The sequence below is a fragment of the Cheilinus undulatus genome, linkage group 3 (genome assembly GCF_018320785.1).
Source record: "Cheilinus undulatus linkage group 3, ASM1832078v1, whole genome shotgun sequence".
In the NCBI taxonomy this organism is placed as follows: domain Eukaryota; kingdom Metazoa; phylum Chordata; class Actinopteri; order Labriformes; family Labridae; genus Cheilinus; species Cheilinus undulatus.
In genome coordinates, this window is record NC_054867.1 from 12781387 (window position 1) to 12807132 (window position 25746).

Genomic DNA, 25746 nt, shown 5'->3' on the forward strand with positions numbered 1-25746 from the left:
GCAGGTGAAATTTCCTTGGTGCTGTAACAGCAATAAGGAAGAAGCCATCAACAAGTAAGTTCAGTTAGATGGTTTAAAGACAGTAAGAATAACATTAGTTATAAAATAATGTCTTTAAAGCTTCTGGTACATTGTACCACACTATCTTTGCCTTACATTTTGAGTTAAATGTCTACATTTTTTGCAATCATTGTATTATTATTTTTTTTGTCTGTTGTATTTGCACTACAAAGGTATTTTCCTCAATCCCACATTTCTTCAGTGCACTTTAATATTTTTTATTTACACTGAGCCTCAACCAGACAAAATAAATAGAAATGCTGAACCCTATATTACACTGTTGAGTTTAATTAGTAGGATTCTCCATTTTGCTACCATTGGTACTAATAAAATAGTTCCTTGTTCCCATCTTCTCCTTCAATTAAAAACAGTTTGCAGCTGTGTAAGACGACGTCAAGATCAAACATGCTTTGAAAATGGCATGATCGCTTTTCCTGCAACAAAAAGACCAGAATCAGAGATTCACCTCATTTTTTATTTCCTCTTCATTACAAAAAAATCTTTTCAAATTGCCCATATTTCATTACTAACCATTTTTCAGGGAAAACCAACTCTGTGTCAAATATTCAATACTCCTGTGAGTACAAATCTCCATAGAGGCAAACACACTGGCATGGTAAGTAACGATGTAAGTCAGTGCTACTGCCAGAGGTTTACTGATCAGCTGGGACGTGTTGACTAACAGCTTCTTTTATGAGGTGAAAAGGGCACAGAGTAAAAACAAAGAGGAATGTACAAAATATATCCACAAATCAAACAAAACCCCACCAAGAAAGCACAAATAAAAATCCCAGCTCACTTAGAAAACACAGGCATGTTGGACAATAAGAACACAAATCTCACAGGAAGATGAAGTGCAATGATCAGTAGCTTTTACAGTCCTCATTAGGGGGATCTGTCGGTGAGCGTTTTTCCTCAGAGACACCGTGATATCTTGATTCCTTCCATTTGGCAACGCTGACAAAATGAATGTTTACACTGTAGACTGAATTCTCGACCGGCCATGCCATGTTTAAAGTCTGGTTTGGTGCACTGTTGAATGACTCCGATGAAACAATGAATGGGCTCCATCACTGTCCTCTTTAATTTTCTTGCCTTTATTTTTTTTCAGTTCTGTGGAAGAGAGAAAACAGCAAAATAATCATTAAAAAACACATTTATTACAGTCATTAAACACGTAAAAGTTTGAGCATGCATGCTGATTTGCACCCTTACACAACAAACAAAACACATGGAGTTCTCATGACATATGCCTACAGTCAGATCTAGACAATACATTATTTTGGCACACTAACACAGAACATGGCACTGGATGTAATGGCCCAACCAGAACCATGGTACTCAGACAACAATGGAGGGAATACCAAAGTGCTGGCATGGCAATGGTTGTAATGATCACAGAGGAATGAGTGAGAAGCAAACCAGGGGAGGGCGGCAAGTACATGTGAACACTCTGAGTTAGAAAGAGTGAGCACCACACAGCCATGCACGCTGCCAGCCACTATGGAAATGCACTGTGGATGCAGTCTATGAGGATGCCCTTACTTCAGCCTGGAAGAACGACCAACTCATTTGTTACAAATGGGGGCTTTATCGTAGGCTCCTATACTTTGCCAACCTACTACTTTGCTCTGCTGCAATCCTGGAAAGAGGAGTAAAGAGACAGCAAGGTGTTGATAGAAGGGTTAAAAACAAAGGCACCAGCTGAAAGGCTGAAAGAAGACAGAGATTAGCAGGGAAAAAAAGGAAAAGTCCTCACTGAAAAAGATAAATGTGAAATAATTAATTACAATACTGTATCTGCTTTCAAAGTTTTAAGATGTCTATTGTAAAACCAAGAAGTAAAAGTGAACAGTTAGAACGTGACATCCTGAGGCTGTGACACGGGTTACAAATTGCTCACTCTGGACCTTTGAGGGCTCTACATATTGATGGTGAGGAAATTGCCCACTTAGATCATCACTCTTACAGCTTTCCCTGCCTAGCTTCTCTCCTGGTCCAAGTAGGCATGAGATTTCCTCCTGGGAGAGAGTCCGGCACTGAAATCAGCCTCTTGGGACCTACTCAGAAGCTAGTGAAATGGAATAGGCACTAATCTAAGAACTACCAAGAGGTCTCAAAGCACCAGAGTCTTCATCATTTGAAAGGGCCAAGGCTGTCTCTCTGGGATTAAGGACCCTCTAAGAACTGTGTGTTCCAGAAACCATCAGGAGACGTACCTCTTCACTGCTTTCTGTGCCAGCATGCGGTTCCCGGCCAGGAAAGTTACACCACCGATAATTGCCAGGTACTTCAGGGTCTGGAACATGTTCAGGTGGGTCCAGTAGACGTACATCAGACCCAGCATGGCTGAAATGAAACATCCAAGCAGGTTTGATCAATAACTTCACAACAAAACTGCCACTAGTCTAACACTTATGAATATCCTATCAAGACAGTTTTATGTAAGACATACAACCATGTAGCTAGTCAGGGGTTTTTGACTGGTAGTTATAATAATGCAAAACTGGTTTTCTCTCTCTCTCTGCAGTCTTACTTGAAAAACTAAGAAATTCAACATATACCCCAACTTGCTTAACAGCAAAATTTTGATTACCAGTTATTCATTTGTGAACAAGGCCTTTTTATGTTTGTAATTTCAGATATGTTAGAAGGAAAGGATGCTACTGCCTTTGTATTTTTTTTGTTTGTTTTTTTTACTCTGGGACAAATACAGAAAAAAGCTAACATTAACATGTCTTTTCTTTCAGACATTTGGGTATAATTTTTGGGACATTTAAAGAGATGTAATAGATTGAGTTGCTGGGGTATCTAATATTGTGAGTTTGCTTGTAAAATTTCATGAATAATTCATTACTAAAATCAATTATGATGATGCACAATGCCACAGTCATTACAGCAATTCACTTGTTATCTTTAACAACAGCAGATGAATAGCAGATGACGCCGTCAAACAATCATGTTTGTGATAAACATTTTAGGTTGTTGGGACTAACCTGCGTGTCCCACATGGAACAGAATGGTGCTGGGGGAGAAGCTGAAGTTGGAAATGTTGGCTCCGAGCTTTAACCACTACAGAAGAGAGGGGGAATAAAAGACAATGTGATTTCATCCCCTGCAAGAGCTGTAAACAAAAGGGCTGAAAAATTGTTTACCACCTAACACACAATGCACTGATTCACTGCAACAATAACTGTTACTCACCACTACAAATGCCAGAGAAAAAATACACCAAAGCTTTTGTGATTTCAAATTAAAGTAAGCATCATATTAATGCAGTACTGGAGCCTCATTCACTGTGTATGGAGGCTTCTATTGAAGAGCTGTTCTCTGCATGTAACAATTAAAACAAAGATGAATGCTTTTTTGAAAAAGGTTTTGTTCAATGGTGAAAGCAGACGTGTCTTTATATGACGGGGGTAATTTTTCATGGTATAGGTTGCCCTTCAATCATGCTTAACATTAAAATAAAGAGAAAATTAAAAAATATCAGATATAGGGTTTTCAGTATATTACCAGGATGAGCAGCAACAGGAAAGGTGACAGGACGAGTGCAGTGAAGGTATTAGAGACCACTGTGGGAGGCTTCTTCTCTGGTTCCCTGAACAAGTGCTGAAAAGAGGCGAGATTGCATGAAACGGCTGCACAGATAACTCCTGCATGCTGTATGATTTTCCATCATCATAGGTTACATCTGATATAAAAAATACCTGGATCTCTGGTTTGGGTACATAAAGAGTCTTGGGCTGAATGGTGGCTGGAGCCTCCTCATCCACAAACTTCAGGACAACATCGGCCTTTGGAAAGATTGAATTCAACTTTAGTGCTAAAAAAAACTTACAGTACAAAAAAATCCTCTTGACCACCGAAGTCTGAATTCATACTCACCACATTCCACAAAATGGGATTTTCCAATGTAGCATCTCCGACAATGAGGTAAAGGGAATAGGTACCAGAGATGGAGTCAAACTCCGATTTCCGCTCTGCTGTGTCCAGCTCAAACTTGTACAGGTTTTTGCTGTCAGGTTCAGCCACAAACACAACCTCCTGGCCTGTTTTTTGATTGTGCAGCCTCACGAATGTCTGTAGTAGAGAAAATAAACCGGTCTTTATCTCAAACAAGAGGAGGCTAAATTTTCTAAATTGTTTAACAAATAAACTGTTTTTATGCAGTTTGTCTGGCAGGTGTGTAACAAAGCATTTACACACCTGGTGAGGAGTTAGCTCCACTCCAGTGTTGACATCAACCAGCTGGAAGGTCATAGCAAAGTTCACGTGGCTGTCTGCTGTGAAGGAAGTCTTAGCTTTGGAAGGATAGTCCACCCTGCATGGTTAAATAATAGAGTTTTATTCTCAAGTCACATTAATAGGATTGTAAAAAAAAAGGATTTACATATCAAACTATTCCTAACCTGGTGGTCTTTGTGCCAATACTCTGATCCTTATCCACCACAGAGAGGTCCATGTTACTGACTGCCACCTCAGTGGACACCTTTACTTTAAGCTGCAAGAGTGGAAAGAGCATTAAGTCGGGGCATAACACAGGCATTTAAATCCCTGAACAAAAGGAGAATGCAAAAATGATATTTTAATTTAAAGTCAAGCTACATCAACTTCAGCAAAATAACACCTAGCTCTTAAACAATGAACAACCATGTTCATTGAACTCTCTTCCACCACCAGGGCATTTAAAGCCAGAAACACTGTAAAAAATGTGACTACAAGTTTAAAAATTATTGAATTATGTGTAACCAGAACCACTAATGGCTCAGACATTCCACTCCTGCCATCTCACCTCTACATGATTGGCAACCAGGCGGCTGTCTCCGGTCACTGCAACAGTAAACTGGTAGTATCCACTAGCTGGCTGGTTTGACATGAAATTCAATTCAAAGACGCCACTGAAAAACAGGAAAAATACATAAACATGATGTAATTCTTACAACACATGGAAGCACTGATGAACAAAAATACCCAACAAAATATTTTAAAACTGATAAATAGAGGCATTCTAATCATTCCACACACTCTACTCTACACTTACCAAACATATATACTACATCTGTGAATAGTTAATCTAAATATCAAATAATTAATAATCTAATTACAAACCCAATTCCAAAAAAGTTGGTGTACTGTGTAAACCGTTAATAACAGAATACGATTTGCAAATCTCAAAAGCCCATATTTTATTCACAATACCACATAAACACACCAGATGTTGAAGCAGAGTTTTTTTTAATCATTTTATAAAAAATATCAACTCATTTTTGTTGTTTTTTACATAGTGCACCAACTTACTTGGAATTGGTTTGTAATAATATTTATAAAAGGTTATGTGTTTTATATTGTCCAGCTTTTGGGATCATATCTAGGTAATGAAAAACCTATGTAAGTTATTTTAAGTAAAGGCACCCCTTTTTCATAATACATACTCATTCAGTGTGAATGGTGCTTGGCTGAGAATGATGCTCTTAGAAGCCACAGCATATGCAGACTCCACCAGTACATTGGCTGTGGCCAGTGGTTGAGACATGACATCAGTAACAAGGAGCTGTGAAGCAGAGAGAGAAAATGTGTTAGTGGCTGTAATTAAAATGTGTGGATGACCCTACTGTTTATTTCTGTAATTGTACCTGTAAGGTTGGCTGGCTGTGAGACACTGTGGCTGGGCCCTGAGCACTGACAATGACTGGCACATGGAAGCGGTTGTTGGAGAGAGCGGCTGCAGCACTTGCTACACTGAACGCCTCAGACAGAGAGTCCCAGGATTTCTTGCTGAAGATAGAGTTCACCAGCTGGATAACCTGGTCCTGTGGGTAGAACACATCTTCCATCAGGTTCAAGACTAAAAAGAAATGCTAAGAAACCTGGCATAAATACTGGCAGATAGAAACTATACCTCCTTCAATGGGGGCTCCATATCTACATGGTCTGACAGCGAATAAGCAGCAGTCACAAACATGGCAGTTGCCTCAAGTCCTTCTTCAAACTGGAGGTAGATACCACCAAGATCATCCAAACGAGCTGTCAGATCCTGAGAGAGAAAAATGTAAGCTTATTTTTGCTAGGAAAAAAAAAACATCTCTGAGTGCAGCATGATTACCTCTCTAGTGTGGCTTGCTTCAAGTTAAGCAATATCACAGCACCACCTGGTGGAAATTAGAGAACTCACCTCAATTTCCTCCAGTATTCCTCCTAGTTCTGCCTGCTGGGATAGACGAGCTGCTGTTTGCAGAGCTAAAGTGATCCTATCCAAAGAGAAGAGAGGATACAGGTCTTGTAAATTAGACAGCAAACTCATCCTATATGCTTGCATGCCCTTTAAGAACCAGCATATACTTACGCCATAACATTGTCTTCCTTGTTGATGCGAGCTGCCAAGGCACCTACAACTTCCTGAGAAGCCAGAGGGAGTCCCAGGGAGCTAAGGGCGCTTACAGCTCGATGAATCTGAGCCATGGTTGAATCTTCACTGACAGCTGCCAGGAGAATGTCACGGGTTTCGTTGGACACAGGGATCTAGGAAGTTAAAAAAAATCCCATAACTATAGTTCAGTGCTTAGGAGTTTGCAATAAAACAAAGTGCTTTAACCATTTTTTACAACATAAAGGTCACACAAATCATCTTAATTACTGTTTTGACCGATTTTGCATCTTTGTTTGTGTCCAAAACCCAAACAGATAGACTGGAATTGTATTTATTATCATGTTTTGAAACCATTTTTGGTAAACCGTCAAACCTTCTTGCAACTTCCACTCAATGAATGCATTAAAGCCTTGATTTCCAAATTAAAAAAGATCATGGGGCAGAAAGGACGGACCAGGACATCATCTCCATACCTCACATCCTGAAACTGCTTGACTTGTCTCAGCAGCAAAGAAGAGGGAGTCAACACTAGTGGGATCAAGTTGAGATTTCAGGAACTGACATACTTCCTACAGACACAAGGGATTTGTATTATTTATCAAGAACCAACACTTCATGTAAAATACATTATTTAACGACTTTATCTGCAACTAAGTGCTTCTTTTATTGTCTGACTTCCGCATAATGGAGGGGCTTTGTACCGTGGGATCGAGCACTGATGCTCCAAGCTTGGTCAGACCAACCACGGAGAAGTATGCGGATTCCAGGTCGGTGAATTGTTGGCTGAGGAGGTTCTGCAGCCTGGCCACATCAGACAGGGAGAGATAGTGCGCCGGTGTCAGCGCCTGAGCCCGAGCGAGAGCCAGGCAGAGGAGGAACAGCCCGAACAACCCTGAGGACACAGTCAACGAGTTAACCTTCTAACCGGACGAGTTCGCAATAGTACGTGTTACGCAAAAGTTCATGCGTAAGAAAAGGCGATACCCTGAGATATGCTACACCTCAAAATAACATATATATTCATTCATTGAGATACCGCTTGATCTTTCATTGAAGGTTTAGCTACCAGGCAAGCTAGCTAACGTCAGTAGGAAGCAACATGCGTCATGCACGGTGTTATTCATCCCATTCATTTTGTCTGGCAATTCTATAAAAGCATAAAAGACTAAAATAAAACTAAGAGTAAAGATTTAGTTAAGTAACATTCACAATTTACGAGAGAAATCACTTACGAGACCGGTCCATGTCTTGCAGTCTAATGCAGCGTCACCAAAACCGACGATTGCTTCCGGTGTCTCATAAAGCGATCTGTCACTTGAAGGATAATTTCCGGTTGTACTTTTAACATTTCAAAATAAAACGTGCAATTTTGAATGAAACAACGTGCTAGCTAAATGTTAAAATTAGCTATTCCATATAAATAAAGACAATTTTTTTACAGAGCTGTTTTAGAAAAAAAAAGAAAAAAGAAAAAGTGTTTAATGTTGTGCAGGGTGAAGATGAATTTTGAAATGCTAATTGTATAATTGCGTAATTATTTTATTTACTAGTTGAAAAATGCAGAAATATTTTGAAAATTATAAAGCATTTCTGATATTGCCTCTCCATTTTTCAAATGAGAACTTTCATTAAAAATTGTGTGCCCTAAACAAAAGAGCATTTTCTAAAAAATTTAAAATTGTCATAATGTAAAAAAAAAAAAAAATGAAAAAAAAAGTAAAATTGAAGATAAAAAAAATAATTGACAAATTAGGTAATTGAATGTTCTGTTAATTTTTTAATCAAAAAATGCACACATATTCTGAAAATGAAAAAGTTTTTCTAATAATACACTTTCGTTAGTCAAAATAGCCAAACGTGAATTATGAAAGCTTTTTAGCGGAGCATTTTCTGAAAATTAAAAACAAAAGTAGTTTTCTTTTCCAGTTCAATTTTGTTATTAAATTTATATGTTGCACCAAATTCTAATCTTATTTATGTGTCAAAAGACATCCATAAATGGAAAATTAAGTAATTTTGTTACTTGTATACATTTGTGAGGCGGTCTTGCCTCTGGCAATATGGCAGACACATCGACATGGCAGCAGGCAAACAGAGCCAATGAGGCAGATCGGTATATTATGTCTATGGAAGATACCTATGGCTGAATCTCATTCTCATCGGGCAGTGTACGGTCAGTGTACTTTCTGACAGCCCTTAAGCCCTCACGGACTAAGCGGGAGCACACCTCAATGTCAGTGAGTGTGTGAGTATGGACATTGGGATTGGGCCTACCTGTCAACCAGAATGCTAGCCAGCTGGCTGAAAGGAAGTCAAACTTAGTGGGAGGGCCATTAGATTGATCCAAAGATCGGTTGAGACAGCAGTTTCAACATGGAAGCCACCACAGATTGGCTTCAAATCTGTTTGCTTGCAGCGCAGTGATCCCAGCCGGGGTTCTTTTGCCCATGTTTCTGGTGGATTGTTGTCTTTGTTGTTAGACACATTTGTACCATGAGTGAAGTTATCCACTGTGCTGGAATTCACTGTCTCTTTAATCCTTCCTATTGGATACACTGTGCACATTTATCATCAGTATGCTTTGCCTCTGAGACTCTGCTTTCTCCTTGCCAGAGACCCACCTTGCTGCAGATTTACAAGAGTTGCTGCAGCTCTGTCATATTATGAAATATTAGAAACTTTCAAATGTGTAGTTTAATTATTTGCACTATAAACACTTCTTAAGGTTAGAGTTCAACTACTCATGAAAGTATGGAAATTTGGTCATTTCTTGCAGTTTTTTTTTCATTTTGGAAAAACTAGCTTTGTCAACAGGAAAAGGGGAGGTAAATAAGGTTTAAAAAAGACCAAAATTTACTCATCCCAGGAAAACATCAAAAAACATACGAATCCAGCATATGCCTAACCTTGCAAAGCAGATGGATACACCCGTTTCCATGTTTCTCACTGGCGAATCCATCTTGCAAAGCTCCCGTCTGAACTGTTTGGGCCCGGTTAGAAAGTGACAGGACCAATCAGCGACGAGGGGCAGTACTTTCAGCGTGGATGCTGCTAAAGCGCCAGTTTTACTTGATGACATTTCTTCGTTTAAAGAACAAAGATCAGCAGTGAGTTGTTTTCTTTTCAAAAACAACAAAAGTTGTGTACTGACATGTCTATAGGCGCCACGGTTCGCATTATGTAGTACCATATGGAGTTTATTCCTCTGTAGCTGTGCAAGTGCACCTTGGTAGCGGGGACGTCCCGTTTTGCTGCTCTGATTGGCCCATAAAGATGTGACAGACAGAATGTTCATCCAATCACCCTGTGAGTTTTTTTCAAAAGGCTCTGCCCTTTCCCAAACGCTTTATATCAAAGGTTTTCTATGCTTTATGTGAGACGTGCTGTAAACCATAGTGTAACAGCTGTTTTTGTTGTGCATTTGATTGAGCTAGCTTTCAAAAATATTGTCCACCAAATTAAACTGGTTAAATGTTAAATAACAAGGTGTTTGATAGATGTTGATTGCTGAAGCTGAATAATGAAAGTAATAGTGCAAATTAGACATTTTATTTTTTAACAAATGGCTGGTAGATTAGGAAAAAAACATACAACACCAAATATTTACAATCGTTGACAAATACCCCTTTCATGAGCGCTGGCAAAGCTTCAATGCCTCCTTAACATTTTAACAAACTAGTTATTGCATAAAACAAAGCAAAATATATTCATCACTTTGTTCTGTGTAAATGAGTACTATACAACCCTTAATGTATGCTGCAGTGCTTTAACATTTACAGCTTATACCAGGTTTTCACTATGTAAGTTTTAACCTTTTCAGTACGCGTACTGGGACACATTCAGACAGATGCAACATATTCACTCTACTTTCTTAACACTGAGCCCTAATTTTAAAAGTAATACTGATTAACCTGTATGAATTCACTCTATATTCTAATTATACAACCACACATTAAATATGGAGGCCATACCTGAGTGTTTGTTCTCTTTACAACTTTAAAAACTGGTATATTACAGACACAGAACACAATGTAAAACAATGTCTTTCAGTGATAGCAAACATACATAATCTAGGTTTTAAATTTTACAACCATTGCTCTCTTTAAACATGTTTAGGTCACATTGATACAACAGAAGGTGAGTAACATGCTTTTCAGGTCATGCACATGGTACGAGGGTAGGATCAACTCTAAAACAGATGATGTGAGCACCTGAGCCTGAATCAGGATGGACTCTAAAAATCATCTCCCTAACATCTGACAGAGATGTACAATATCAGTGTATTGATTTCTATGAATTCTCAAGCAAAACAGCAGAAAGTAGGGGGCAACAGCAACATAAGATTTACTATGTGTAACACATTGGGGTACAGATGTTTCAGGACAGAATCAGAGCCCGGTTTGGAGCGTGAGATTTAAGTGAGCGAAGGTAGTGTCTTGCTTTCTCCGTCATGATGAGTTGATCTTTAGTTTGTCCACAAACAACCATCTCCCATTCTTTTGACATCTGAAGACAGAAAAAGATTGCACTGGGTTAAAGTAGTGATTAAATATTAACTGATGAGAATATCAACCCCTTTAGGGTTAATGAAGACCTTACTGGTACTGGAGGTACTGTGCTGGGAAACATGGCACTGTCACTAGGCCCCAAGAGGAAGCCCTGATCCAAAATGTTTTCATGTCGCTTACTGCAAAATGATGAAGAGCTGAGAGAAACTGTCATGGGCTCTTCCTGTGGTGAAAAAAGACAAAATACAAAATTAGGATGCATCATAACTACTGGTAGACAGAAAACACATTTGTTAAATGACTTACCTTAATGACTTGTTTGTGCGACTTGCGTTTTGATGTGGGCCTCACTTGGCAATCTACGACATCTAGAGCCAGTGATTTGCGTACTTTCTTCATAGGAGGCCGATGCTTGGAGAAAAAAGACAGAAACACTGAGATCCATCTAGATGGCTTCAAAAGTAATTATATTGACAATGAGATAGGAATATGCTTTATTGGGAAGCACTTACACCGTATAGTTATAGAGTACTTAATAGTAACAGCATAACTGTTCTTAAAATCATTTTGAAAATTCATTTTATTTTCATCAGGTGTTCTTTGTCCCTCCACTTGACAATGTTAATGCATAGTTTATGTTAAAGGGATAGTTCAGATTTTTTGAAGTTGGGTTGCATGAGGTATTTGGCAATAGTAGTGCAGCTAGCCTCCAGAGATTTCAGCGTGCATTTTCCCTTCAAGAATAAAAGGCTTTGAGAAGCTAGGCTATATAGTGCCACAAACAGGTATAATTCCTCTACGTAATTAAGTAAGCTTAGAGTAAAAACAGGCCTAAAAAAAATGTTGGCTCAAATGTACGCTACATCAAGTATTTTTGGAGCGTTTGATTTTTCACCCAGAAAGTCGCTGTGTTTGACACTATCTTGCAATGCGGGCTTTGGCCACCATGCTCTTTCACCTCAGTGTATCTGAAGAGCCAGCTCTGCTGGCTTTGGCAGAGAAAACAAGACATTAAACAAAACTAAAATAAGCAGTTTTGACTCGAGTGACAATGGCGTGGTATGTATGGTTTTAAAAGTATACCTTGTTATCCAGAGTACTCATATTCAACTACAGATAGAGACTCAGTGGAAGGAAAGACAGGGAGAGAAACTTCAGTGAAGACTGGTTAGCAAGAGAGAGCCGAGTTACCCAGGGGAGTTGTTGGGGAACTGCGAGTCTACTGTGTGCACACAAACACTGAGAGCTGCTGCTGTCCCAAACAGGACTCACAACACTTCTTTAGAACATTTCTTATCGAGGACAGTGGCTCCCATGCCTGCTGTCTGCATCAATCTCCATCCCTGCTTTACACCGATGTTTTACGCGCCTTCTTTGTCCCGACCAGCTCTTCTGGTTGGGATAAATTCCTGACCAGAAGAGCTGAATGAAACAGGAACAGGACAGAACAGAACTCAAGCAACCGTTCCCCAGTTAAGAGTGTTTTTAAAAGTGTAAATGCATCTAACTAAAGGCTTGAGCTTTGTTTGTTTGTGTCAGTGAGCTGCCTTCAGTCGGTGAAGAAGCCGCTCTGTCACGGTCATCCAAGTAGGTTTATGACCGTGGCTTTATTCTTCTAATAGCTGATATGTTTACTTTATGAAAACTTTGTGTCCGCTGGAGTGAAAAACTGAGCGATATGTAATTTGAACTCAATTTACTGGTGTTTCCTCTGCCAAGGCCAGCAGACCCAAACAGCTGTTCAAATACGCTGAGGTGGGAGAGCATTGTAGCTAAACCTCATATTGGATAATAGTGCCAAACACAGTGGCCTTACGGGTGTGAAATGAAACGCAACAAAAATGCTTAATATAGTGTACAATTGAGCCAGTGTTGTTCTAGGCCCATATTTACCTTAAACTCTCTAAATTACTCAGAGAAATCATACCCACCTGTGATGCTACATAGCCTAGCTTCTCAAAGCGCTTTATCATTAAAGGGGAAACACACACTGAAATCTCCGGAGGCTGATGTCACTACTATTGCCTAGTACTTCATTCAACCCAAATTAAAAAAAACTCTAAAATAGCCCTTCAAAATATCACCAAACTGCAGAAATGGCTTCAACTTAGATAAATACTCACATAATGAGAGGCTAACATCTCACTTTCAAATGATACTGAGTACAGTATCTGCACAGATACCTGATACTGGTACTGGCAGCAGTGAATTCCCAATGTTTTATGTTCTGTTTCACTTCCAAAGTTGTAGCACAGACCTAACACGTGCAATTTTAAAGCACTCTTGAACTTTAGCAGAGGCAAAAGGCTAGAAACAAGTGGTTTAGAAGTTAAAAGAACAAGGTATTTCACACATAGTCGCTTTGGTGCTGCTGCCTGCTGACAACAGTATAGACAGTCATTGTAAGTCACCACTCAGAGGTGTGAATATGTGAAGCTGCTGCAGGAAAACACAAGTACTCAATGTTCCCAAGCAGTCAATCATTCCAGTCTTCAATTTAAACAAAATGAAGGCATTCACATGAGTTAAAACTGTAACTTTATTAAAGATCCTAACCAACTCCAGACCAACTCCCTGCTCTTCTTTATGCACTATTTAAAACTAATAACAATGTGCTACAGCAATATCATCTTTAAAGTATTTCAGGCCATTAAGGTTTCTTTTCAGAGGTATGTTTTGGAATACTAACCATGCACTAATTTTGAAAGTTGCAGAACTATTTTTTTTAAGCCTTGTAAATGTCTATCTAAAAAATTATTTAAACATTAAGGTAGATCTCTAGCAGGAGTTTCAAGATTACCATGGATTTACGTCTTTGCTCAGGTGGAGTGGACCGTAAATGAATCACGTTGATTCCTGTGTCTCTTCGAATAACTTCATTTATATCATCTTCAAGATTTGGAGTCTGAGGCTAAGATTAAACAGGGGAAAAGCTGTGTTAAATCATTATTGATAAACAACAATCTGAATTCATTCCTCTTCTTTGTCAGATACTTACCAGAGGTTGAAGAGGACCGTACTTCTCCATGGCATTTTTGAACGGTGTTGGCGTTCGTGGGGTTGTACAGAGCTCTGCCTTGTGGTTGGGAGTCACAAATCTATGTAAGAAAAATTTATTCAAAATGTAATGCTCATAAGCACATTCAAACAGACGAAACAGATCCAAAGCATCTCTTATAAAATATTATATGGTGTGCCTCTTCACAACTGCAAGTAACTGGGGAATTGTCATGATCAAATTTTGAAATTTGATATGAGTAAAAATTAAACGATATCTAGACCAGCTTCGATGCAGCAGCTGCAACAAATGACCCACTGAGCACCACAAAATGGTCAGTTTAGTTATTTTGTCCAAACTGCACATCACTCACAAAAAAGGAGGTGAGACATGACCTAATATACCTTAAAGTGGATGTAGAGCCCAATCAGAGCCTTGCACAGCACCATGCTTGGATTTTATCTAAAAGGTGTTAGTTGCTGTCTTACAATGTATTGTACTTTAGGAATCTATTTTTCCTGTTAACACTGCATCCAGGGCTCCTACACACTTTTGAATATAAAATAAGAATTTTTAAAGACCTGAACTGAGAAAATTAATACCACTTCTTGCATGGAAAACGGTCAAAAATAAAAGCCATGAGATTTCCTAGTGCACTGGAACAGGGCTGAAATTTCTGATTAAATGAACTGTTTATGAAATTTAAAATAGTATAGGGCAAATAAACACCCACATTTTATTATTTCTGGCACATTTCAGGCCTCTATTCTATCAATATGCAGTATATTGATAGTTATAACACATTTTTGCAGGAGCACTGAGCTGATTATAAACAGTTTAACTATTCAAAAGCAGATGAATGCTTTTTGACAGTGAAGGCCTGTGAAAATAAGGTTGGGCTGCAAGGATTTTAAGTTGGCTTCCTGGTAACCCAGATGTCAGAGAACTGGACAGGTGTTTTGCAACGAAAGTGAAAAGTTACTTAAATCACAATGAGTAGACAAAATTAGAGAGGGGGGGTTAGAGTCCTCCCCAGCCAACATTCAATTCCCTAAATTAGGGAGAATATTTATGCCATAATATGCGGTGGACAATGATTAAAACCATACAAGGTTAACTCAGAAAGATAGATTGGATAAGGACATGCCTTAGTCAAAGCGCCTTCTAATTTTTAAGACCTCTCACTTGTAAAAATCAGACTATAAAGGCCTTAAAATTCAAACCTGCTATTCAAGACCATGAGACTTTAAGGGTCTGATGAACCCATGGTATTATTTATGCGGGGAATTATGAACATTCTTACAGAATTTTTTGCTTATAACCCAGAATAAGTGTTTACTGTGATTTAACCCTCTGTCTTTGGTTACGACTTAATGGGCATCAGCGTTCGTGCAGTGGTGTGAAGCTGTAAACACACTACAGGTCAGGATTCATTGAAAAAACCTGAGTGACATGTTGTTTTTCTCTGCTCTCTGTGTGAACTGTCTGCTCAGTGCCAACAAGTAGGGTGAAAACATTTAATTTTCCAGTGGAGGTCAGATGCCAGGGCTTCTCTGGATCATCTACCCAACAGCTCCTGAAATCCCTTGGCAACACTGGCTGCAAGGGGAAGAAATATCTTGCAGGGGAGGCAGAGCAGGGGGGAGCCTTTGGCTCTGAAAGAAGGACAAGGTGTGAGAAAAGGGATCCTAGTGCAGGCTGCGGGTAACAGTAGGGAGATGTACCTACCACTGCTCCACCACCTCGAGATGTTTTGGGATTAAAAGAGCGAAACATCAGTAAAGGGTAGCTCCAAGTGGATGACCCATCAACCTGCACCATGGCGATGGCAACTGGAGATGCAGCAGGCAGAAGTGCCCAACAGGTGGAACCACCTGTGCTTATATCTATATAAGCATCTTAACAAGATGTATAAGGGCTTTTCCACAGCTTATTTACCAGCTGCTGAATAAAAGCGGTTATCTTTATAGTGGCTGTAACGAAGGGGGAATACAGAAGCACATGCAGCAGCTCAACTTCAGCATCAATCAACAAATCATGCACTTTTCTAAGGAGATGTAGATGTGTTTCTAAGTTCTGCAGAGCATAACCCCTGCAAAACAACTTTCTTCTCTGCATCACTGCTTTATTTGTTACTGGTGATGCTTTTCTTCTGTTCATGTTAATCACCCACCACTGCACTCTCGTCTGCAGTTTTGGTCGAAAATACGACTGCATATCCTTCTTTCATAACTCAGATACTTTTGGCACCATTAAATGTAAAAATACTGGGTATTTATACATTTTTTAAAAGCACATGGTTAATGAATGATTTCAAGTATTGACAATTTTAAGAACCTTAGGGACAACAGGCTAAGATATATCTACTCTAAAGACATGACTGAAGGCCAGAGCTGCAGGAATAATCCAGTTTTAGTGGCAGCTTAATAATAATTTTTCTCAGTCTGAGCCCAAGACGCTGCATATTGCTACCACTGACTGTGCCGTTTGTACACAAATGAAGATTAGATCAGTCCCCGTGAGCTTCAGCCATGTAAGGATTTCAGTGAATCAGGTCAATAACATGCAGCCCAAATAAGGCACCTTAAGTGGTCTAAGGAGTCAAACAAAGCACTTACGCTGAGTTTTCTTTCTGTGTGTGGGGGGTCTTGTCACGCTGTAGTGGTGTAGTAACAATGGCTTTCTGGCTGCAGACAGGTGTAGATGTAAGGGATGGGTTCTCCAGGTCATGGGTGTCCTGCTTGGTCCACATGTTGAGAAACTGAAACAACTCAGGTTATTAAGTGAACAATCACATGCAACCTTTTAACCACAAACAAACACAAGGCTCAGGGATTTAATGACCTACTTGAGATGGAGAAAAGGGCAAGATTTTCACTGGAGTGCTCTTGGGAGTCATAGAGTTACTGGCATCAGGTGAAAAGGCGTTGCATCTCCTACTCCTTCGGATCTGTGTGGAAGGTGGCGTCACACCTCCAGGAGAGATGGGGATGAGTTCCCCCTTGCTGCTTTTGCTCAACTCCTGCAATGCACTGGCCTCCAAACGAAATTGGTGGCGCTCTGGGCTTGGGCTGTCTTCAGGCAGATCAAAGGCTGCTAGGTTGCACCAGCCATCGAGGTCCTGATGGAAGAAGAGGCACTGTAGTTAGTGGTGTGAAATGTATTGCTTAATCTGAAATGTTATACCAAACTACACTTTTTTATGCTTTATAAACATTAATATGTCATGTAGAGACCAGGCTTAGGTTGAAAACCAGCGGGTCATCAGTTCAAGTCCCACTTCAACCAAGTCTGGAAATTGGTCTGACTGGACCAACACTGTTTAGGTGCCCATGTGTGAGACACCAGACCCTGAACTGCTTGGGCACTCCATGTGCATCAGCCTCTGCATGTATTTCAGCCTATGTGTGTGGCATGTTCAACAGCTGAGTGTAAAAGCTGGACATAATAAATGGTTATAAAAGTTAACTTGTGAAAAATAAGAAAGTAAGGGTCACCCGGTCACAACAAGCTTATGTCTTCAAATGCAGTGAAAACGGTACCTCACAGATGATCAAGTAAAGCCCTTGTAAAGACTACAGCAGCTATAACATGTAGCTTCAGCCCACATCTGTTATAGACTGCAGACATCTCTACATGTACAGAGTTATGGTATATGTAAAGATTTGTATTCTTTACAATCAATTAAAGAAAAGTTAATTTAAATTAACTAATTTCATATAAAAAGTGGCTTAATTACATTTTTCATAAACATAGTTAAACACATTGCTGTGGGTTATTATGGATACCTACCCCATCAACCATGTCTAGCACTTCTTTCAAGGCTGGACCAGAAGGAGAGAGAAACCCAGAACTGTCCACCACCCAGCTGGAGCAGCTGTCTGCTTCAGTCTTAGGGCTTAAACTATCCTTTGGAGAGGACACAGGCTTCGATGGTCCTGCTTCACTGGGGCCTGCTTCAACAGAGACTGATTCTGGAGTTTCCTGGTGGAAAAAAGTAGATATGCATGAGCAAACTGAGGTTAAAAACACAATTACTGTTGTATTTTTAAGTCTAAATGTTAATTTTAACCGGATTTTTTTCAAATTCACGTGATGGTGTTTATACCGAAGGGTGTGTTTTCTGCTCTGGATCTTTATCTGGATCATCTTGTGAACAACTGGGCATCTATGTGAACAGGAGGTAGTAGTTTCAGTAATATTTATTTCTAAAGCTAAACATTGCAGCCACATTAGAGGAGAGCAAAATAAAAAGGCAGCCCACCTGCACATCTTTATTAACACGGGCCAACAGCTCTTCGAGCTCATTGGGCCTAAAGACTTCTCCAGCATAGAAGCCCATCTCTAACTTTCGTTTGATGGTGGAATTCCAGTGATTCTTTACTGCATTATCCGTCCTATGAATGAATAGAACAAGGAGTAAAGGAAAGGCCATGTTTACCCACATAAGCAAAAATGACAGCAAACTTGTCATGTGAGCAGCACTGGTGAGTATTTACCTTCCAGGGAGCAGTTTTGCAATCTCAGCCCAGCGGTTTCCAAGCAGACAGTGAGCTTTGTAGATGATGAGGTCCTCCTCGCCTGTCCATGATGACTTCTTCACATTGGGATTTAGGTGGTTGTGCCAGCGCTCCCTACATTGTTTTCCCAGTCTACCCTTCAAATGCTTGGCGACCAAAGCCCACTGCTTGTTCCCATAAAGATTTACAAGCTCTATGACCTTCAAAATGAAAAGTAGGGAAAAACACATTTTCATCTTAATATTCTTAACTGTTGTTGTCAAAGACTTACAAGTTTGACATCTGTATAACTATTTAACTACCTTCTCATCCTCTTCTTTTGTCCAAGGGCCTTTAACCAATTCTGGGTCCAAGACCTTAAACCAACGGTGCTGACATTGGTGTTCATTGTGACCCTAAACAAACAACAAACATGAGAAACTCTGGAAAAGACTCCTGACCAAATGCACCCACTTAAAAAGTTCAAAATGTTACAATTTTAACATGAACTTACTGGTATATAGCTGGCGATGTATTTCCAGTCAGTAGGTCCCAGTTTTTGAACCAGGGCCTTGAGCATGTCATCCTGTAAACATAAAAACACAGACATGTTAATGTCCCCTGTCCTACAGAGCCATTGTTTACCTAACAACAACATGCAAATCACAGGGACAAGTCATGACGATCACCTCCTCTTGTGTCCATTTCACCTTCGATTTTCCACCATCTCTCTGATCGGCTACATCAGAATCGGTGTCTTGATGCATGGCCTCATCTCCGTCCTCACTGTGGAATAAACAGCTGTGATGAGCACAAAGCCGACGGTGAAAGCAGAAACTGGTCCCAGTGACGCCTTTGTGATGTGGCGAGGAGAACTAGATTATCAGGTTTATGTCTGGTTTACAGGGACTAAGCGGCATTTACAGACTATATGCTTCAACTAACCGCTGCTTGTAAAGTTGCATGGTCAGTACAGTTTAAGACAAAGTAATCTGACTGATGTGGGTTAAAACTTAAGTTCTGACTTGCGATAAATACAAAATTTGTTCCGTCATCATCCGGAAAAGGGCGGCATGACGAAGAGTCAGCTTTTTACTCAAATGTTCCGTAAGTTAACCAAAATACAAACCTCCTAAACCCACAGAATACCACACTTCAACGTCAACCCCGACTCATTAAATATTAATGCTATCACAATTTATTAAAATACAATATCGAGATCTTACCCGCGCGCCCACCAGGACATTTCCCTCGGTTTCTGTTGTTTACGGTCAGACGGTAAATTACCCTGCTGCCGTTGCACGTCATGTGCATGAATATTTGTCACTGCTGCGTTATATTCCGCTTAGTTGTTATATTTGTGAGGCAGCGGCTGGGGATGGTGGAGGCCCGGTGGTGTTGTGTTGAATGGCTGTATTAGCCTTCAGCTTGCTACCAGCTGGAGCAGAGCGCCCAGGTTGTCCGCGCTCCTGAATTCCTATCTCGCGCCCTTCTCTATCGTAGGAGCCGGATGGTGACGTAGGTGCGCATTGGACCTGCGCGCACAGCATAGAAGCCGGAAAGATCACTTCCGGCAGTGCTTCAAAATAAAATCTTTCAAATGTTGTGTCGTATACCTTTAAATTCCACATTCATTTGTTTTGTTGTGCGCCCTTAATAATTGGGTGTTAGTAGCAAAATGTACCCTTGCTAAAAAATAGAAAAATAAAGTCAACAAAAGATGGCGAACGGAAATAATGTTAAAGCATACATTAAACATAATACGTTAGTAGGCCTCAATATCGAGAGATTCGGAGCTGAAACTACTTCAGATCAAATGACAGAAAATGTCTAGATTAAATAGTTAAATGAACCAATGTGAACTGAGGTGCTTCTCCCTCCAAAAGAATTACTCAAGAATAAAACAGTTGCATAATTTTATTTACTGTTTCATAGCCAGGGATTCAAAAATATATCTAAAAAATAATAGTCAATAACTTTGCTATTCTTTTTAATGTGAAATAGTCATTCTTTTGGACCTTCATAGGTCTGGGTACTCCCCGCCTCCTTTTGCTGGTTAATGACCAGCCCAGCCACCAGCTGTACCAATTAACAACTATTTTAACCAGTTGAAATCTACCTGTAGCTCAGTTGAGATTTGCTGGCCTATGTGGACAATGGAGAAGTCATTTCTTGTTCAAGGTTGGTAAAGAGCTGTTATTCTCAGTGTATGTTTTTATTTGGTTGATGTAATTCTAAATGATTTCTTACACTTTGTCTCCTAGACATGAAGAGCTTTGAGTGTTCATCTCCATTGGAGCTTGACAGGAGGTTTTTGGGGGAACAGAGTTGGATGTCTGCTTTGTCGATGGAACAACTGTCTACCTCAAGATTATCAAATGAAACAGCTGCTGATGGTTTTGACCCTCGGCTGTCCATCTTGGCTTCTCTGGGCCTGTCTGTAGATATCAATTCTCCTTCTCAGGCTTTTTCAGTGAATGCCACTCAAGAGACTGAAAGCTGTCACCTGACCATACCTTTACAGGGGAAGTCCTCCACCCCCCACATGCTTCTCCAAAAGCAAAAGAGGGCTGCTTGTTTTGACCACTCCTACAACGAATTTGCTTCATCTCAAATGTCATGGGATGTGTCTTTGATTAAACCAGAGAGCAACAGCCCCAAACCACCAATGGAGTCCAGTGCTCTGGAGCAAACAAGAAGTCCAAAACTGCAGTCAGGACAACATTCACAAGCCGAAGTGTCTCTCTGACTGAAGTTTCTCTTTACAAACAAACTACATATAGAGATAATTCATGGGGTTGGAGAGATGTACACCGCTTTTGAACTGCTTTCACATAAAGGCCAAATCCAAACATAATTTAAAACTCTTAAATGTTTAAGGTAAAATGCTGAATTGAGTAATTCGTTTTGTAAACAATCTGCAATTCCACTTTATCCCCTTTTGTATTTTACGAGGCCCATGTGTAAAGGATACATGCAATGGATCTGTATGCTTTTAAAAAGTTTTTAAAGCTTGTAATAAATAAAAGCATTTGTTTTTATTTGTCAAAGTATATTGAACATTTTTAAGTGGGTTACAATATAAGAATATCAAAATATATACTTCATACAATTTTCAGTCACCACAGTATCAAGTTGATACTGCGTTGTCCACAACTCCTGTGACAGTCCCTTTATTTTCTTTTACTTGTAGATAAAACATCTGCCTGCTTTGTCACAGTACAAGAAATTGACGACAGAGTTGAGTTGTCTGCAAGTCCACTGAATCCAATCACATTGATGTGAACTGTGCTTCTGTTTCCATATCATGCTCCTAAAAAAACAAAGATTAATTGTTAGGCAGTGCAGTGAATGCATATTGAATGTATCTGTAAAGACTCTAAGGTTTTCTCACCTGATTCAGTTTCTTGAACTCAACCACCTGGAAGAAAACATGTTCCAAGATGTGCTTAGCATCCCTCTGATCTTTATCTAACTTTGTAGTCACCCCAAGAATTTCACCACATTTCCGCACATAGAACTCAAGATCATCATCTGTGCCTGTGAGGAGAAAATGTCTTAAGATAAAGTCAAGCATTCAATCAATATTTACAGCCATATAATTTTGCATAATCATACAGCTTACATTTGTTGGTGAGTTGTGCTAACCGCACTTTCTCAGAGGAGAATGTTTCATCTAGATCAAATAGATCCAGCATAGGTGGAGGCAAATCACTTAAGGCGGGTGGAAATACCTAGGAAACACAGTATCCCATGATTAAACTGTAGTGGTTTAAACCCATAAGCTTTGCTCCTTACATTAAATTGGACAAGAATGTAGTGCTTAAACTTACAGAAGGTTGAAGTGGCGGCAGAGGGGTCTCAAACTGTGGTGTGATAAGCTGAAGTGGCTCGTCTTTGACATTAAGCTGCTTGTAAGCACTACAGAAAAAAAAATTGTAAACCATGTAGAAAATTAGCTTAATTTGAGAGCATTCAACTTGATATTTAGTATTCCCACCTGATGACTTCAGGTAAAGTGTCCATGGACAAGTTAGACAATGGCATAACAAAGAGAGAGGTGAAGTCCCTGGGGTTTTCGTCACCCTCCTGCAAACACTCTCTAAACTGTTCTGACAGGCACCCTGTGTCTGGCAACATGGTGTAGTCTGTGATCTAGGGGACAAACGACACAATAGATGTCAACTAATTTAAAAGTGTTTAGTGTGAAGCCATTAAGGTGTCATGTAATCAACCTCACCTCTGGGTCTTTAGCATCAATCTGATTTAGTTGAATATTATCAGTCATGAGCCACTGGAACACAAAATCCTGTGAAAAACATCAAACTATTAAACATAAAACTATATTAAATACTAAACTATTTTTGTGTTCAAAAGTCTGGAATATAAGTTGTCCTAAAAAATCAGCTGGACTCACAAGGATTTTGCTGTTTTCCTCTTTGTCTATGAACTGATCACTGAACATGTGGCAGGAACCTGACACCACCAGTCGACCAGCCTCCTTCATAAGACACAAGATGACTTGATCATTAAAAACACCATAGTGTATGGTCTGTTCATGAGTTTGGAATTGACATCATGGCTCCTACCTTTCCTTGATGGAAGGCCAGGATAGGCCTGTTTAGAGGGAAGCAAACTGAGCCAGTAGAAAGAACAGCTACAGCAGGCTTCATCACATTTAGTGTGGCACCATACGGGTACACAAATGTAAGAGCCCTACACAAAAAAAGACAAGAAACGCCATATCAAACACCTGAAAAATGGCTTAAAGCTGTACTTTATGTGGTAAAAAGGAATATAAATCTTTTACTGTGCGTTGTTTCCAACATTCTCATCTTCAATGAGTCCTGTGACCATTTTTCCAGCAGCCCTACTAATCTCTCTAAACAAGTAAAGGAAGAATTATAATTTAAGTCTTGTTTGGTTAATTAAAGAAGTGTGATGAGAAACCACTATTATACTGCTAATACAAACCTATTCAATACTCCATCGGACACAAGTGCCTCTGTTGGGTGGAAGTACTTATAGTACACATTCCTCACAACAACATCTGTAGACAAAAAAAGAGCAAGAAATCAATTCAAATGTTGAAAAAAGTCAACTAAATTTAAAATGTCAAATGGGATTTTAATAATATGCACCATTGTTGACCATTATCCCAAATTCCTCCAGAAGAAAGTTGATATTTGTGTCATATTTCATTTCTCCTCCTTCACCAAGCATGACCAGAACATTTCCTCCTCCATCCAGAAACAGCTTCAGAACTTCCAGCTAGAAGTAAATTACAATACAGTGTGAAAAGCAAATCTCAGTCATGAATTTAAAAGTTTGTTTGACACTACTCTCAATCTCATTGTAAATGACAAATAATGTTCTATGATGTTTACCATTTAATTTATCAGTTCAAAACACTAGATTTTGATACATCACCTCTGATGCTGTGAACTTCTCCCTGGGGCCCGCAGTTATCCACAGCTTGACACCCTTCAGCCTCTCCAAAGACAGCTCCTCCTTCATGCTACGACAGAAAGCATTCAATTACCAATCAGCCGTTACTGAAATTATTTCAGATCTTACAATATAATGGACCTCAACCAGGTCAAAAGAAGTAGTCATAGACAATGACGTTTGTAACACTCGAAATTACCTACCTTTGTATTTTCCATTGAGCTCGCAGTCGTTTCTGCATTGATTTGTAGCCATTATTGGCAGTAAACAGCTCTTTTTTGGAACAGTTGAAGACGACGGTGTTGGGTTGCTCCTTATCCATTTCTCTGTTTAATGCACATTCAGCATAGAAGACTCTTATTTTATTGCAGACATCTGGAAATAGATTAGAACTCCAGGTTAGGTCCAATAAACGCAGTTACTATCGTCGCCAACTATGGATCGAGTCTGCACAGATACCTACTGCGTTCATAACAGTTCCCATAAGTTAGTAATCATTTTTACTGAAATGGCCAGGATAGCGTAACGGGTTCATGTTACTCGGTAACTGTCGAAAACATTACTGTTAGCCAAAACAACGTTAGCTTGCGCTGGCTAAATGATTTTGCTGTTACTCTACCTTAGCGTTCGATGTTTGCCATCATTATTTCCTCTTTTCTACTGACTTGTTTATCAAGGAAGAAAGCTGACTTTTCAAATAAATGCAAAAACTCCCCTTCCTACCATAACGTTGAGGTTTCTGAGCATCAAACGATGGAACCTAGTTTAACGTTGCCTTAGTTACGGTACCTCACTAGCTCTCCTAGCAGTGATGCATGATGGGGGATAATGGTAACCAAGGGCGCTAACAACATAACAACCAAGTGGTGCACCAGACTGGAAAAATCAAGGGGATTTGTGAGAGTGGGGTAACGTATGAATCGTGATTCTTATTTCCCAGTATTGGGAATATATTAACCGATGTCTAAAATCGATTGTTTGGAAAAGCCTAGTAAAAGTACATCATAAAGCGGAACAATAAGAGGGCGGAACTCAACCGCTATGTGTCAGTACGTACCCCGGACATTAAACCTCACCCACACAACACACAGAGCTTTTTATCAAGTTCTGTTATGCTGGAAAATCATATACAAACATAAGTTTAGCCCCAACAGTGTCCCACTGTGGAATAATAGAGTCAAAAAAAAAAAAAAAAAAAAAAATATATATATATATATATATATATATATATGCATGTTTATGGAGAAATGGATGAAATGACAAATATGGTCAGTCATGTATATATTGGATGAAAACGGTAATATACGCAAAATGGAGAAGCTTGATAAATATAATCTGAATTGCTCTCTGGAATACTATATTAAGGTGACACAAAACATACCAATAAATCTCGTTTAGTTGATCAAAAACGATCTACAAAACACCCCAGAACTTAGTTACAACATATTAATATAGACTACATGGACTTCTTAAACAAAAAAATGCAGTAACACATTTTTGAGATTACAATGTACCCTGGACACACTAAATCAAAATTGAAGTTTAGGGAGTACGGAAAAAAAACAATATCGTTCATTAAATCCATTTTTTTTTTAATTCTCACTGCCTCCGAAAATCAAGGAAGTACATTTCAAAACTATAAATGACATTTATCCGTCAAATGAATGTATTAAAGACAGAGTTAAATTGGATGTGGACAATACAAATACAATAGAAATGTTGAAACAACAGAGCATTTATTCTATACTTGTGAAATAATACAAGTTATGGAGATCCCTGCATGACTTCCTTTCCTCTAAATCTATAAACATGGATTTTGTCTACTTACAAAAATATCCAATGTGGAACGATATCAAATAATAA

General features: G+C 39.3%; 3 protein-coding genes across 5 annotated transcripts; all 3 read right to left on the reverse strand.

The window, feature by feature from the left end:
• Window positions 1–521: 521 nt before the first annotated feature.
• rpn2 (ribophorin II) lies at window positions 522–7769 on the reverse strand. Of its 2 annotated transcripts, none has more exons than XM_041783929.1 (17): window positions 7663–7769; window positions 7132–7322; window positions 6904–6999; window positions 6407–6582; window positions 6236–6311; window positions 5963–6097; window positions 5697–5873; window positions 5496–5614; window positions 4856–4961; window positions 4473–4564; window positions 4270–4384; window positions 3949–4143; window positions 3771–3857; window positions 3577–3672; window positions 3057–3132; window positions 2280–2409; window positions 522–1173 (listed from the first exon to the last, which is right to left on the reverse strand). In XM_041783929.1, exons 1-17 carry the CDS (start codon window positions 7673–7675, stop codon window positions 1158–1160), a joined length of 1896 nt encoding a protein of 631 aa, XP_041639863.1. In that variant the 5' UTR covers window positions 7676–7769; the 3' UTR covers window positions 522–1157. The 2 variants fall into 2 exon arrangements, with proteins under 2 accessions (XP_041639863.1, XP_041639862.1); XM_041783928.1 differs by lacking the exon at window positions 522–1173 and adding an exon at window positions 1589–1702.
• Window positions 7770–9963: 2194 nt separating this feature from the next.
• Window positions 9964–19935, reverse strand: mybl2b (v-myb avian myeloblastosis viral oncogene homolog-like 2b). Its single transcript, XM_041817138.1, has 15 exons — window positions 19662–19935; window positions 19125–19221; window positions 18950–19021; window positions 18759–18851; window positions 18436–18656; window positions 18201–18333; window positions 18045–18104; window positions 17729–17920; window positions 16785–17057; window positions 16555–16697; window positions 13937–14036; window positions 13739–13849; window positions 11245–11349; window positions 11030–11161; window positions 9964–10936 (listed from the first exon to the last, which is right to left on the reverse strand). Exons 1-15 carry the CDS (start codon window positions 19679–19681, stop codon window positions 10808–10810), a joined length of 1881 nt encoding a protein of 626 aa, XP_041673072.1. The 5' UTR covers window positions 19682–19935; the 3' UTR covers window positions 9964–10807.
• Window positions 19936–21089: 1154 nt separating this feature from the next.
• ift52 (intraflagellar transport 52 homolog (Chlamydomonas)) lies at window positions 21090–24688 on the reverse strand. 2 transcript variants are annotated; one of them, XM_041816526.1, is made up of 14 exons: window positions 24607–24688; window positions 24087–24258; window positions 23866–23953; window positions 23577–23706; window positions 23410–23485; window positions 23246–23317; window positions 23025–23151; window positions 22853–22936; window positions 22676–22744; window positions 22436–22590; window positions 22269–22356; window positions 22061–22169; window positions 21830–21975; window positions 21090–21748 (listed from the first exon to the last, which is right to left on the reverse strand). In XM_041816526.1, exons 2-14 carry the CDS (start codon window positions 24203–24205, stop codon window positions 21707–21709), a joined length of 1305 nt encoding a protein of 434 aa, XP_041672460.1. In that variant the 5' UTR covers window positions 24206–24258; window positions 24607–24688; the 3' UTR covers window positions 21090–21706. The 2 variants fall into 2 exon arrangements, with proteins under 2 accessions (XP_041672460.1, XP_041672451.1); XM_041816517.1 differs by having other exon boundaries at window positions 24503–24671.
• Between the last annotated feature and the right edge of the window lie 1058 nt (window positions 24689–25746).